Source organism: Dermacentor albipictus, unplaced genomic scaffold (assembly GCF_038994185.2).
Source record: "Dermacentor albipictus isolate Rhodes 1998 colony unplaced genomic scaffold, USDA_Dalb.pri_finalv2 scaffold_61, whole genome shotgun sequence".
Classification (NCBI taxonomy): domain Eukaryota; kingdom Metazoa; phylum Arthropoda; class Arachnida; order Ixodida; family Ixodidae; genus Dermacentor; species Dermacentor albipictus.
Window position 1 is genome coordinate 116,216 of NW_027225615.1, and position 15,209 is coordinate 131,424.

Below are 15,209 nucleotides of genomic sequence, written 5' to 3' on the forward strand. Positions count from 1 at the left end.
TGTGACGTAAGGAAAGGCAATGTCCCAGTCGTGGTGGCCCTTGGAAATGTACTTGGACAATAGCTGCCGCGCTCACAAGCCTACTCCTAAGTCTTAACATGTCTGGCTACTGGATGTCTGCCCCGAAATAAAAGGCAATGCGACGTCTAGGGGAAGAAATAAATAAAAAGGCGAGCCGCTTTGGCACACCTGCCATTGCGCCATGCACCCTGCACACAACAGCTTTGTTATCCCTCTCCCACTCCCCTCCACTCAGACGTCGACGAGAGGGTGAAAGGGAGACAGGAGAGGGGCGCATGAGGCCAGTGAGGCGATGCAGTAGTGCCGTGAGGTGTGCACAGCACAAAGCTTGGGTGTGGCAAAACGGCCTCGTTTTTTTTTCTCTCTAGGGTTTTGCACTTTTTCCATTTCCACAGACCAAGGAGCCAGATTTAATTGTTATAATTGATCATGCGACATGAGGGCGTTGTAGTAAGCGGCTTATTTTATCATACAACACAAAAGTTGCCGGTGCATCAGCTACTCAATGCTGTATGCAATATATCGTTATAAGTGGGTTCTTTTGTATCTCAAGTTGCATTGAAGATTCAGGCTTTTGTATATGAATCATTAAGCTCGTGACCAGTGCTGGTGTTTTTTTTTTTCTTCTAGCGTGACACATTTTGCAACTTTAACCACAGTTGCGCGTAGTTGTAGAGATGTCCGGAAATCTTCATTTCAGGTTTCCTAATGGATGATCACTTCCATCTCTGCAGGTTCGAGTTTGACTTTGCGGATGTGTACTGGAACCCACGGCTTTGCACTGAGCACTCACGTGTCATCGACCTTCTGCGCCATGGTGATGTCTTGTACGATATCTTTGCTGGTGTCGGACCGTTTGCCATTCCCGCTGCGCGCAAGGGCTGCACAGTCATTGCGAATGACCTGAACCCGCACTCGTATACCTGGCTAAATCACAATGTGACCCTCAACAAAGTGTCAGACAGGGTGACCACCTACAACATGGATGGACGCGAGTTTATCCGGAAAGTTATGGGAGAGACCCTTGTTGAGCACTTAGCAGATGACAGGCACGTGCACATCTGTATGAACCTCCCAGCGCACGCAACAGAATTCTTAGATGCATTTGTGGGACTGCTGTCGGGAAGAGAGAATTTGAACAAGGAGGTGAAAAACTGTCACGTGAAAATCCACTGCTACTGCTTCGTGAGGGGTGTGGAGGGCGTGACTGGTGCCAAACAGAAAGTGGAAGAAGGGCTCGGGCGACCGGTGGAGAGGGACGTGCAGGTGTCATTTGTGCGCAACGTTGCACCAAACAAGGACATGATGCGGGCATCGTTTAACCTCTCGTTGAACATCTTGTGCGCTCTCGACTGCTCGCCAGCGAAGAGGTGCAAGCTGGAAGAGGAAGTGCAAGGAACGCAAGTTGGTGTTGTTGGAATGGAATAAAACTTGTTCAACTGGCAACAGTAATAGCTTAGAGCTCTGCTGTGTTTCCAGACATTTTGTATAACAGCATGCACATCAGTGGGAACGAAAACCAAGGTGTCCCTCGGTGGGCTTTTATGAGCATTTGAAAGCTAACTTGTCTGCGCTGTACAGTAATGCAAATCAGAATGCTACCGCAAACCGCAGGTGCCACACAGAGAAGCAAGACGATGAAACATCGCAGTAAGCTTGTGAGTACTCTTTATGGGAAGCAAATGAATACAAACCAGGTAAAATCACTCATGCATTTCAATAGGCATTTCAACGAACTAGCCCAAATATCAGACTTAGTAGAGTAACACATATTCACAAAACCAGCACACCTCACTTATAATCAGTAACTGTCATGTTTGGAACAACTGTAATACGGCCCCCCCAAGACCATTCGCTCGCCCTATAAGGGTGGCAATTTTTTTTTAAAAGCTGCAGTGCCGTGCAGTCAAGACTGTTCACTACTTTTTCTTTGTTTTTCCCTAAATGATTCAAAAAGAAAATTTCACACTTACCGGTGCTTTAATCTTGCTCAAATTTTGCAGCAAGATCACATTTAAAGCAACCCTCCCCAGGTCTGGCCATTTTGGAGCTGACAAGCGCAGAGCATACATTGCGCAATAACGGTTGTGTCTGCTAAATAATACTTCGCTACACGCCACGGAAAGGTCTGAAATTTCAAACGGAACGTCGTTTGTTCTCGCTGCTGCCGTGCGCCAAGCCGGAGGGTGACATACACGTGCTACAGTCGGATACAACTTAAGTCTGCAGTGAAGCCCCGCCCACACCCTCAAAACTGCCAGCCATTTTTCCCCCGCGAGGCTGCTAATATGTATGTAGTTCATACTTCAAACTTCCCCTGTTAACTAATGGCAAATATGGGCACACTGCCATCACCATCATCGGAGCCAGCAGTCGAAAAAGTAGCATAACTGCGAGTCGGCCTAGTTGGAACATATTCATATTAATACTTGTTGTGCGCAAACAAACAGGGACGAAGAATAGGGGCAACACAAGGACGAGCGCTTTCTAACAACTGGTTTATTTTTGAAGAACTACTTACCTAAATACCCACAGAACTGCGCGATCTAGTTAACAGAGCACCCTACAGCGCATATGATACCCGCTGATCTGCGCCATCAAGTCAAAAGAGCAACGTCAATATTACATATAACACTTGTGATAAAAAAGACGTGGACAAAAGCCACCCGGTCATACTAAAAACAGCAAAGTGCATAAAAACAACCACTTACAATAAATGCGTTAAAGATGTGATGATAGAAGCGAATTTTCTTTATCTAACAATGAAACAGAAGGATGGCTGATGCATTTTTCTTTTTTGTTTTTCAATCCAGTATGCTTCCACGATTTCCCTAGCGGTTTGATTCCTATGCCTGTATAAAATGTCTGTGCTAGTAAGACAAGGGGGGCAACCATGTTCTTGGCAATGCATTGCCAAATGCGTACTGGGGCGACCTTTAAGGCTAGACAAGTGCTCCCTTAACCTAGTGTTAATGCATCTCCCAGTTTGCCCTACGTACACATGACCACACGTCATAGGAATCTGGTAAACAACGTTCTTCGCGCAAGCAACAAATTGGTTCTTGCGCGGATGTTTAACAGTGCATTCTTTCTGTACATCACCCTTACTTTCAAACTTCTTTTTAACCTTGGAACACACACTACCTATTTTGTTTCTTGCCGAAAATACTACTTTTACTTCATAACTACCAGCCACTTTTTTAAGTCTGTGTGGAAGGCCGTGCACATACGGAATCACTGAAACATTGGAACCTCCATCCTTCTGCCTTTGATTCTTTGTGCATTGTCCTTTATCCTTGTTAAGTTCTTTCATTAGTCTAGCACACGTCGCCAGCATCACAGCGAGCGGGTACCCAGCCTTTCTCAACCTGTCAACTTGCTCAAAGAATGCTATCCTTACAGTGTGGTGGCATGACTTCAACAACGCTGTAGAACAACGAATGTAGAAAACGTTAAAAAGAAAGCGGTGGAGCTATTGAAAAAATGTGACCAAGATAAGCTTGCGTCACGTGTAAAGAACTCAAAAGGAATGAAATTGGAGATATTTTTCACGGCAAAAACCCAGAAGCAAGCAATTCCGTTTAGGCCAATTGTGTCCGAGAGAGGGTGTTGGCAATTTCTGGTCGCGGAGTTCTTGCAAAAAATGTTGAATTCCCTAGAAGTGCAGGATCCGTACTGATTGAAAAACTCTGAAGGCCTTGTGAATTGTTTGGCACTAGATAGTACAAGCTGCAGCTGGGGATTCAGCATAGATGTTCAAGATCTTTACTATTCCTTACCGCAAGGGCCCCTAATGTGCAGTGTTAAAGATTGCATAACAAATGAAAATGACGAGGTGTCATTCCGCAATACGTGCGGCATGGCCGTTGAATCCTTTCTTGAACTTCTGCATTTTTATTTAGCGAATACACATGTAGGGTTCTGTGGTGAAACTTATATACAGGCAAGGGGTGTGCGCATCGGGTCAAAGGTAGCTCCCATCCTAAGTAGCATTTTTTTGGGAAGCATAGACAGAGAGCTGGCAAAAGATTTAGATGGTGTAGTAAGTAAGATATACAGGTATGTCGATGACTACTTGATTTTAGGTTGTCCTGTAGACAAGGGTGCTTTCAGAAATAGGGTTGTAGAAGCCTTCAATTCTCTGGGAAAGGGCCTTAACATATACTTCGGAAGTACCGGTAGATAAGAGGCTACAGTTTCTTGATGTCAAGTTAACATTCCTACCGGAACATGTGTGTTGGTCTTTCTCACCCCGAGCTGGAAAACCGATAATGAACTATGCCTCAAACCATTCCAGGCTTGTGAAGAATGGAATAGTCATTTCGTGTTTCCGGTCAGCGTTGTTGAAGTCATGCCACCACACTGTAAGGATTGCATTCTTTGAGCAAGTTGACAGGTTGAGAAAGGCTGGGTACCCGCTCGCTGTGATGCTGGCGACGTGTGCTAGACTAATGAAAGAACTTAACAAGGATAAAGCACAATGCACAAAGAATCAAAGGCAGAAGGATGGAGGTTCCAATGTTTCAGTGATTCCGTATGTGCACGGCCTTTCACACAGACTTAAAAAAGTGGCTGGTTGTTATGAAGTAAAAGTAGTATTTTCGGCAAGAAACAAAATAGGTAGTGTGTGTTCCAAGGTTAAAAAGAAGTTTGAAAGTAAGGGTGATGTACAGAAACAATGCACTGTTAAACATCCGCGCAAGACCCAATTTGTTGATTGTGCGAAGAACGTTGTTTACCAGATTCCTATGACGTGTGGTCATGTGTACGTAGGGCAGACTGGGAGATGCATTAACACTAGGTTAAGGGAGCACTTGTCTAGCCTTAAAGGTCGCCCTAGTACGCATTTGGCAATGCATTGCCAAGAACATGGTTGCTCCCCTTGTCTTACTAGCACAGACTTTTTATACAGGCATAGGAATCAAACCGCTAGGGAAATCGTGGAAGAATACTAGATAGAAAAACAAAAAGATAAATGCATCAGCCATCCTTCTGTTTCATTGTTAGATAAAGAAAATTCGCTTCTATCATCACATCTTTAACGCATTTTATTGTAAGTGGTTGTTTTTATGCACTTTGCTGTTTTTAGTATGACCAGGTGGCTTTTGTCCACGTCTTTTTTATCACAAGTGTTATATGTAATATTGACGTTGCTCTTTTGACTTGATGGCGCAGATCAGCGGGTATCATATGCGCTGTAGTGTGCTCTGTTGACTAGATCGCGCAGTTCTGTGGGTATTTAAGTAAGTAGTTCTTCAAAAATAAACCAGTTGTTAGAAAGCGCTCGTCCTTGTGTTGCCCCTATTCTTCGTCCCTGTTTGTTTGCGCACAAAAAAGTTTCAATATCAGCAAGAGCTCCTTCAGTTTCAGTTTCAGTTTCAGTTTCAGTTTATTGAGCGTTCGAAATGTTTTACAGAAGTAACTCTAGGAGGTCCCATAGTCAAAGACTGAGGAGGGACCTCCAACAAAAAATACATAGAAAAAGTTTACTTAATGCGGTTAACAACAGCAGTAGCAATCCTAGGCACAGGAAGTATTAACAAACAAAGTCGAGTCATAGTAATAACAACAAAGGATAAACACGAAAAGCAGATCCAAGGAGTATTATTTGACATACAGAAGCGTAAAAATTATACAACACAATCACTTTTCCACGAAGTGGCGACGAATTTTTCTCTTAAATAAATGAATGGAAGGAGATGATTTAATGGAGGGTGGTAGTGAATTCCATATTGATGTTGCTAAAAAGTTCGCGGTAAGTTTGCCGTAGTTAGTCCTTGGTTGCGGTAGGAGGTAGTTATTATGGTGTGAAAATCGAGTGCCAGTGAAATGGGGGGTTTGGTCTTTTGATATCAACAAAATTGGTAGTTCTCCTCGACAAAATTTATGTCAGGACACTAAGACAACATTTATTTAAATCCACTACGGACAGAATATTATATGTGCGGAGTAATGGCAGAGCACTACATGAAAAATGGCTGTAACTTATTATTCTCAGAGCTTGGTTTTGTGTGTGTTGCAGGGGTGCCAAGTGAGTTGCGTAAGTATTACCCCAAGAAGAAATGCAGTAAGAGATGTGGCTGTGAATAAATGCGTAGTAGAGTGAAATTAATATACGTATAGGAAAATATGGGCGGACTTTGATTAGTATTCTGATACCATATGCTGCTTTACGCGTTAATAATGATATGTGATTTGTAAATTTTAAATGACTGTCCAGTTCAACTCCAAGAAATGTTGCATGGTCAACAGCCTGAAGCGAAGTCGAACCAATGTTAATGCATGGCTTCTCCTGTACACTTTTTTGCGCGGATGAAAAAATTACAAATTTCGATTTAGTAGCATTAATACTGAGCATATTATCTCGGCACCAATTAACGATTTTAACCACGTCGGCATTAAGGTGAGATATTAGCGATACCAAGGAAGTGCTAGAAGAATAAATTGTTGTGTCATCAGCGTATAAAATACAACTGGAATGTGTAATGTATTCTGGAATGTCATTGATGTACACGAGGAATAAAATTGGTCCTAGTATTGAGCCTTGTGGAACCCCTATATTAGTTATTTTGGCACGAGAATGTGTATCAGAAATAGAGACGATATGTTTTCGATCATGTAAATAACTGCGAATTAGGGAAAGTGCTGGACCACACACGCCAACAGCGTTTAGTTTAGCAAAAAGTATGTCATGATTTAATGAATCGAATGCTTTAGAAAAATCAATAAACAAGGTACCAGCCAATTTACCTGTGTCAATGGCTGTTTTAAGATGATCGGTTAAAGTAATGAGCGCTAATTCAGTTGAATAACCAGATCGAAAGCCAAATTGATAAGAGGACAAAATACTGAACTTTGTGAAATAGCTAGTTAAACGTACTACGAATAACTTTTCAATTATCTTGCTGAAAAATGATAAAATAGATATAGGGCGGTAGTTTAATAACGAGTTCTTGCTACCCTTTTTGAAAACAGGAATAACTTTGGCGATTTTTAAGCAGCTAGGAAAGACGCCAGTTTTGAATATTAGATTTATTATGTGTGAGAGTGTGTCACTGATAAGATGAGCTATAAGCTTTACATGAGATGAGTTGAAGTTATCTAAACCAGCTCCAGTGTTCTTTGAGCTCAGAATGGTCATGCGCACTTCTTCTGGGGAAACTGGACCGAGAAAAAAACTGTGTGGCAAACGATGATAAGCCTTGTCGATGTGAACTGAGAGACGTGGCTGGTCGGGGCAAAAAGAATCGGCAAAGGCGTTAGCGATGGCTGAAAGATTATTAAGGGTTCGTTCCCCAACTTGAACAGCAGTTATGGCGGGATTTGACGATGTTCTATTTAAAAATTCATTGATAATATTCCACTGCTTTTTAGAATCGTTGCCAGCACGGTCAATTTCCTTTTCATAATACTCTTTTTTAGCGTTTTTAAGAAGCCTGCTCAAAATATTCGAGTAGCACTTGTAACGAGTGAGCAGGGTTAAATTAAATGGCTTCTTTTTTGTTTTTTTATAAAGATTATCTTTTTTGCGCACGCATTTCACAAGATTATCAGTCATCCACGGGCAACGAGGAAAAGCGAACCTTTTCTTACTCGTGGTTATTGTGGTTGATTCGGAAGTAGCGTTAGAAATTATATTGCAAAACAATTCGAAGGCGATTTCTGGATTATTTTGCGACGTAACGGGGTACCAATTAACTTCGGCGATTTTCCTAACAAATGAAGTTTTGTCGAGATTTTTTCTTTTAACATGCATATCTGGAATATTGATATTGGAATTTATACGCACGAATATTGGATAATGATCAGTTAGTGAAACTTCAGTGACACCAGAACCAGGTGTAACCATGAGATTCGACAATGCATGGTCAATTAGTGTATCCGGACCATTTATATTCCGCCGAGTAGGTACAATTACAAGTGATTCGAGGCCATGTCCATTCAATGTATCTGTATAAGCAGTGTATGATGAACTGTGAACATCTAGAAGATTAATATTGATGTCACCCATAATAATGATGTTTTTACATTCTATCGATAGCGTGTTTAAAACATGGTTTAGTTCTAAACAAAAATCATTCAAGGATGACGACGGTGATCGATAAATAGAACCAACCACTAAATTTTTGGCGTCAATATCGAGAAATGATGCGTTCAGCTCAATCCACACTGATTCACAATTTACTTGATTAATTGTTAAGTCCCGACGCCTGGAATATTCTAACTCTGAAGAAATGAAGACAGCTGCGCCGCCATGACAGCTGTCACTCCGGTGACAGTATTCTGGCGTATAAGATGAAAAAGAGTACAAGTTGTTATCGGCTTCGCTGAGCCAGGTTTCACTAACACATATGATCGAGAAGTGGTGCTGACTAGATGATAGGAAATGATAAATGTCATCAAAATGTTTCCGTAAGCTGCGTGCATTAAAATGTACGAGGGATCGGCAAGGAGGCTTAAGGTAAGAATCTAGTTCGGACGGTGTGAAGTATGAAGCCATAAGAGGTCTGTTGGGGACGGATTGACATTATGCACGTGATTCAGGTTAAGAGATAACAGAAAGGTCCGCTTCACAGTTAATGCGGTGAACTCGGCTGTCTTCGGACTTGCGTGCGTTAATACGGCAATTCTTAGTCCATAGGAAGCGCCATCCTTTTTCTTTCTTGAGTGCTAAGGCCTGAGCAAACAGCCTCTTGTTGTCAGCAGTAAGGTGTTCGTTAATGAAGATGGGCCCTGCGTTTTCTCCAGAGAAACCAAGACTGCCGGTATCCATCCTGGCCTTGCGAGCCTTTGGCAGGAAATCATTTTTTTTAGCGCGGGAGCAAAACCTAGCAATAATATTTTGATGACTTGATTTAGTGGGCACACGATGCGCTATCTCGATCTCGACTGGAGCAAGAGAGCATGCCGCCTTATCGGCAATGGCAGTTACAATAGAAATGCAGTCTTCCTCCTTTGTAAATGGTATTCCTTTGATCTCAACACTGTTGATTCTAGAATACTGTTCCATCTCGGCTAGCCTTTTTTTAAGGGCTTCATTTTCTGATTTCAGAGCCTTGTTTGATGCCGATAGCTCAGCTTGCTGGGTACGCGTGTTCTCGACAATTTCATTTAGCATGGTCAGACTGTCATCCATGCCAGAAACTTGGGTACGCAGGGTGCTGTTATCCAATCCAGCTTCCTGCAGCTTCCCTTTCACATCGGAAACAAGTTTTTCGACCAGTTTTTGCAATCTACCTTGAAATTGCGCCTCGAGATCATCGAGTCGCTTGGCCAACTCCGCATTGGTAGGCATAACGGAAAAGCAACTTGAAAAACGATAGAGTGCGAAACGCGAATGCAGCAGCAGCAGCAGCGGCAGCAGCAGAATTTTACTCTATTCCTTGTGAGGAATAGAGTAAAATAAGTCTTTGACGTCGAAAGAGTAAGCCAAATACCCCTTGTTAGAATTTTCTCGTAGGAACACAATAGCTTGCTCCGAGTTCTTTATCAAAAAGGGTCGTCAACTTCCAGCAATTTTAACCTGCTCTGCAGGAATGAGGCTACCGGCAACTGCCAGGTGTCTTTAGCAGTGGCAATTACCCTAAGCGGGCAGTCCACCTTGTGTGTCTTTGCTGTGAAGAACATTTGTAAGCTTAATTTTCTCTTTTTATCAAGAGACTTATTCAGATTATCCAGTTTCCATTTGGCGTACAACTTCCTAGCTTCATTTTTTACTTTAGACAGGCAGACACTGGTGCGGCAGTCAAAAGTCCCTCTGATGGCTTCTGCTGCTTTAGATAAATACAATTCCTTAGGTAACACCAAGAAGCCTCCTTCTTTATCTGCGGGAACTAAAGACAGCGAATGCTCCTTTAGGAAGGACACTGCTTTTTTGACAGGAACAACGTTCATAGGTGTCTTGCATCTCACCAAAACGTCGATGCCTTCAGACAAACAGCGGTCAGTTTCACTTTCCGGAGCCAACTTGGAGACGCGCTTGACGATACCCAAAAGAGCTGGCGGTGAGAGCTTAGGTTGAACGGCAAACTTTGGTCTCTTCGAGAGAACGTCCTTGATTGGTTCCGGTAGCACCACGTCACCTCGTAGGTGGATGGGACCCATTGAAGAGGCGGTCTTTCGCTTCATCGACGCTCGTAGCTGCGAAAGCTTCTGCATCCACATGAATTCAGCTGTCGCATCGGCCAGGTTCCTAAAACTACGCCAGTCACGGATGCCTCTTTGCGAGCCCGATCCATGCACACGTAAGAAGAGGCAGTCCCTGAAGAAACGTGCTTGCTTGTGGCATTCGGAGTGCAGAAGCTTGCATACCCGCATTCCCTTTGACTGCGACGGTGCAAAGCCCCCGAAAAGAAGCAGTACTTCTGGAGGTAGCTGGTTCATTCGTATGTGGAAGGCCAGGCTTCGTGCTCGGCAGATGGCGACGGCAATGAATGTCACGAGAAGGGTAGGGTGAACAGAAAGACAATTAAAAGGGCCCATTGAAGTGGAGATGAAACTTGCCAAGGTTGACGACTGGGCGTGTTGGTATAGCATATTGGAGGTTGGAATGCGCAACAGTTTGACGATACACACAGAAGAGACACACAACACAGAGCGCTACTTGCAACTATCGTTTTATTCCCTTGTCAGTGGAATAAATACAGGAAGATACTCAGGGGGGGGGGGGGCGGTAGCGACAAAACAAACAAACAAAAAACTAAAATAGTTTTGACAAAAATTGCCATCTACCAATGCCAAGCCGGCTTTGTCATGCGATCGTTTTCGCTGCACTCATCACAAAAAACCCCGGATACGAAATTTCCGATTAGCGCTTGAGGAAATCTAATTCCTTTGCACTAAGGGAAACTGAGGGCGTGCTCACGCACATACTACCCAAACGCGCAATCTCCGCAGCTTCGATTATCTCCCGCGTTATTTGGCTGCCATCTTTGCTCACAATCTTACAATTCTTGAATAATGGCCGACATCCGCAATCTCTACAATGTATCCCAAGGTGCCCGGTGACTGTTCTTGAAACGTTATAATCATGTTCCTTTAATCTTTCGTTTAAACATCGTCCAGTCTGACCGATGTACTTTCTGCCGCACTGAAGTGGAATGGAATATACCACTCCCTCAGCGCAGTCGAAGTCGTGAAGAGCCAGACGGTGGTGCAATTAGGTTTCTTGACTTAAAACTAAGTCTGGGCTCCAGTCATTGTTGTTGGCAATATGAACCGCGTGCAAATAAGCCTCTTTTGCCCTTCGAATCTGCGCATTCCAAAATCGTAAAACGAGGCATAGTTAAGTCATGCTACAGAAACGCGTTGCAGAAGTCGTGCCATCATAGCATTGCTGACAGCTTTCGGGAGCAAACGCGCAGGCTCACGGAGGCAGGTTATCCTTTACAACTATTAGTATCTGTGGCATAATGTTTGTTCAAGGAAATCGGAACCAGGGCTCCATTATCTGGGAAGGAGCCTTGCGGTCCAAACACACGACAAAAAATAGTGGTGATGCCGTACATTCATTCGATCGCGCACCGAGTTAAGAAAATTGGTAAAAGATGCGAGGTAAAAGTGGTGTTTTCCGCACCGGAGAAATTGCTGAGCATGTGTGCAAAGGTTAACCCAGGTGCCACACAGAAACGAGGTTGTGAAACACAATACAGAAAGAAGTTCGTCGACTGCGCTGAGGGAGTGGTATATTCCATTCCACTTCAGTGCGGCAGAAAGTACATCGGTCAGACTGGACGATGTTTAAACGAAAGATTAAAGGAACATGATTATAACGTTTCAAGAACAGTCACCGGACACCTTGGGATACATTGTAGAGATTGCGGATGTCGGCCATTATTCAAGAATTGTAAGATTGTGAGCAAAGATGGCAGCCAAATAACGCGGGAGATAATCGAAGCTGCGGAGATTGCGCGTTTGGGTAGTATGTGCGTGAGCACGCCCTCAGTTTCCCTTAGTGCAAAGGAATTAGATTGCCTCAAGCGCTAATCGGAAATTTCGTATCCGGGGTTTTTTGTGATGAGTGCAGCGAAAACGATCGCATGACAAAGCCGGCTTGGCATTGGTAGATGGTGTTTGGTCCGCACCGATGGCACCGGCTGTTGGAATCTCAGCGCTGCCACCAGCTATTGGAATCTCAGTGCTGACACCCGTTGTTGCAACCGGACCGTTGGCGCCCGTTGTTGCAAATGGGTCGCAAGCCCCAAGGGTAGCGTTGGCCTGGCGGCCTGGGGCACACTGGAAGCATCCGAAGGTCCCAGCAAAGCATGAGGCGACTGCTAACAGAACAACTTGTTTATTCTAGCATCGCAAACAGCGGGCGGTCAGGTCGACCGAAGTAGAGAGACGGGAGAGCACGTTACTCAACAGAAGAAATCGGAGCCTCTCTCTTGGCGTCCGGGGGCAGCTGCTCTTATACTCTTGGCGTCGCGGGCAAGAAGGAAGGTCACGGGACGACACCACGTGACAGCGGCGACGGACGGACTGAGAGACACGTTGGGACAAGGAGGTGACGCATCAGCCGGGCCGGCGCCGGTCAGACCTCCTCGCTTCACACTGGGGGAGCTCCTCTCCCCGGCTGCCGCGCTTTGACAAGCGTGGGCACACACACACACACGCACACACAAAGACACGTGGCACTGAACATGCCGGGACGCGCTCGGCGGGGATGCGTCGCGGCCGCTCCGAACGGGCCAAAATGTCCGCCGCTTTGAACGAAGCCCCGACGTCCGTTGCATCCGCGCCGGCCATATCGCGCGTCGTAGGCGAAACGTAACAATGGCAATTTTTGTCAAAACTATTTTAGTTTTTTGTTTGTTTGTTTTGTCGCTACCGCCCTCCCCCCCTGAGTATCTTCCTGTATTTATTCCACTGACAAGGGAATAAAACGATAGTTGCAAGTAGCGCTCTGTGGTGTGTGTCTCTTCTGTGTGTATCGTCAAACTGTTGCGCATTCCAACCTCCAATATGCTATACCAACACGCCCAGTCGTCAACCTTGGCAAGTTTCATCTCCACTTCAATGGGCCCTTTTAATTGTCTTTCTGTTCACCCTACCCTTCTCGTGACATTCATTGCCGTCGCCATCTGCCGAGCACGAAGCCTGGCCTTCCACATACGAATGAACCAGCTACCTCCAGAAGTACTGCTTCTTTTCGGGGGCTTTGCACCGTCGCAGTCAAAGGGAATGCGGGTATGCAAGCTTCTGCACTCCGAATGCCACAAGCAAGCACGTTTCTTCAGGGACTGCCTCTTCTTACGTGTGCATGGATCGGGCTCGCAAAGAGGCATCCGTGACTGGCGTAGTTTTAGGAACCTGGCCGATGCGACAGCTGAATTCATGTGGATGCAGAAGCTTTCGCAGCTACGAGCGTCGATGAAGCGAAAGACCGCCTCTTCAATGGGTCCCATCCACCTACGAGGTGACGTGGTGCTACCGGAACCAATCAAGGACGTTCTCTCGAAGAGACCAAAGTTTGCCGTTCAACCTAAGCTCTCACCGCCAGCTCTTTTGGGTATCGTCAAGCGCGTCTCCAAGTTGGCTCCGGAAAGTGAAACTGACCGCTGTTTGTCTGAAGGCATCGACGTTTTGGTGAGATGCAAGACACCTATGAACGTTGTTCCTGTCAAAAAAGCAGTGTCCTTCCTAAAGGAGCATTCGCTGTCTTTAGTTCCCGCAGATAAAGAAGGAGGCTTCTTGGTGTTACCTAAGGAATTGTATTTATCTAAAGCAGCAGAAGCCATCAGAGGGACTTTTGACTGCCGCACCAGTGTCTGCCTGTCTAAAGTAAAAAATGAAGCTAGGAAGTTGTACGCCAAATGGAAACTGGATAATCTGAATAAGTCTCTTGATAAAAAGAGAAAATTAAGCTTACAAATGTTCTTCACAGCAAAGACACACAAGGTGGACTGCCCGCTTAGGGTAATTGTCACTGCTAAAGACACCTGGCAGTTGCCGGTAGCCTCATTCCTGCAGAGCAGGTTAAAATTGCTGGAAGTTGACGACCCTTTTAGAGCGCAGCTCTTTGGCGTCCGTTCCTGGGTTTCGCGTCGTCGTCGGCGTCGTCGGCGTCGGCCTCGTAACCAGCTCGCCTCCGCCGCCGCGCTCCGCCGCCGCGCATGCGCGCTGTCGGCTCTCCGGGCGAGGGAGGATGATGGAAGGGAGGAGGAGAGACTGTGGAGGAGGGCTGGCTACACAAATGGCTCTTTGGCGTCCGTTCCTGGGTTTCGCGTTGTCGTCGGCCTCATAACCAGCTCCGCCCCCCTTTCATCCCCCCAGCGCTAGCAGCGACCGACTGATACCGCTTTCGTGAGTCCGCTACCGCACTCACGAAAGACGTCGTGCACTTCCTGCAACTCGCATTAACCGTCCATCGATCCACACCGATGTTAGTAGTGGGGGACTTTAATGTTGACATAAAGACAAACAGCAATTTCCTAACACTTATGCGGGAGAACATCCCGTTCCTCTCGCTCGTAACGCGTCCCACGGCTGTGACAACCTCGCGAGGCACTTGTATAGATCTCGTCTTTGAGAATCAAGCATTGGTGTACCAAGTCGAACATATATCAGTCTATTTCTCCGACCACAAAGCTTCCTTCATGACTGTCAAGAACTGTTAATGGAGTCTTTGTTAAAGGAATACGTGTGAAAAATAAAAAAAAATTCTGTGATAGCGCATACATGTGTTGCTCGATTTCTTTGCCTCAATCTATCGAAAAGGTGAAACAGCTTATTTGCTGCGCTCAAATTTCGCATTAGGAAGTAACGTAATCGTCGGTAATTTTTTGATAAAGAACTCGGAGCAAGCTATTGCGTTCCTACGAGAAAATTCTAACAAGGGGTATTTGGCTTACTCTTTTGACGTCAAAGACTTATTTTACTCTAATCCTCACAAGGAGCTCTTGCTGTGCATTGAACGATGTATTGACAAATACGGAAACGTTGCTTTTCAAAATGATTCAGAGATGCATGTTGAAGCGTTTTTAGAGTTGTTGTCCATGTATTTAACATCCACCTACGTGTCTTGGAATGGAGACATTTTCCTTCAAAAACAAGGAATATGTATAGGTTCGTCTATTGCACCGATTCTGAGTGACCTGTTCCTAGCCAACATTGACAGATCCCTAGCCGCACACCTCATGAATTCACGGGTTGCTCGTGTGTTCAGGTTTGTTGATGATTACTTAGTT

At 45.0% G+C, this 15,209-nt stretch overlaps 1 protein-coding gene across 1 annotated transcript; it reads left to right on the top strand.

The window, feature by feature from the left end:
- Positions 1–710: 710 nt before the first annotated feature.
- LOC139053054 (tRNA (guanine(37)-N(1))-methyltransferase-like) lies at positions 711–1,467 on the top strand. Its single transcript, XM_070530188.1, has one exon. It carries the CDS (start codon positions 730–732, stop codon positions 1,447–1,449), a length of 720 nt encoding a protein of 239 aa, XP_070386289.1. The 5' UTR covers positions 711–729; the 3' UTR covers positions 1,450–1,467.
- Positions 1,468–15,209: the final 13,742 nt, after the last annotated feature.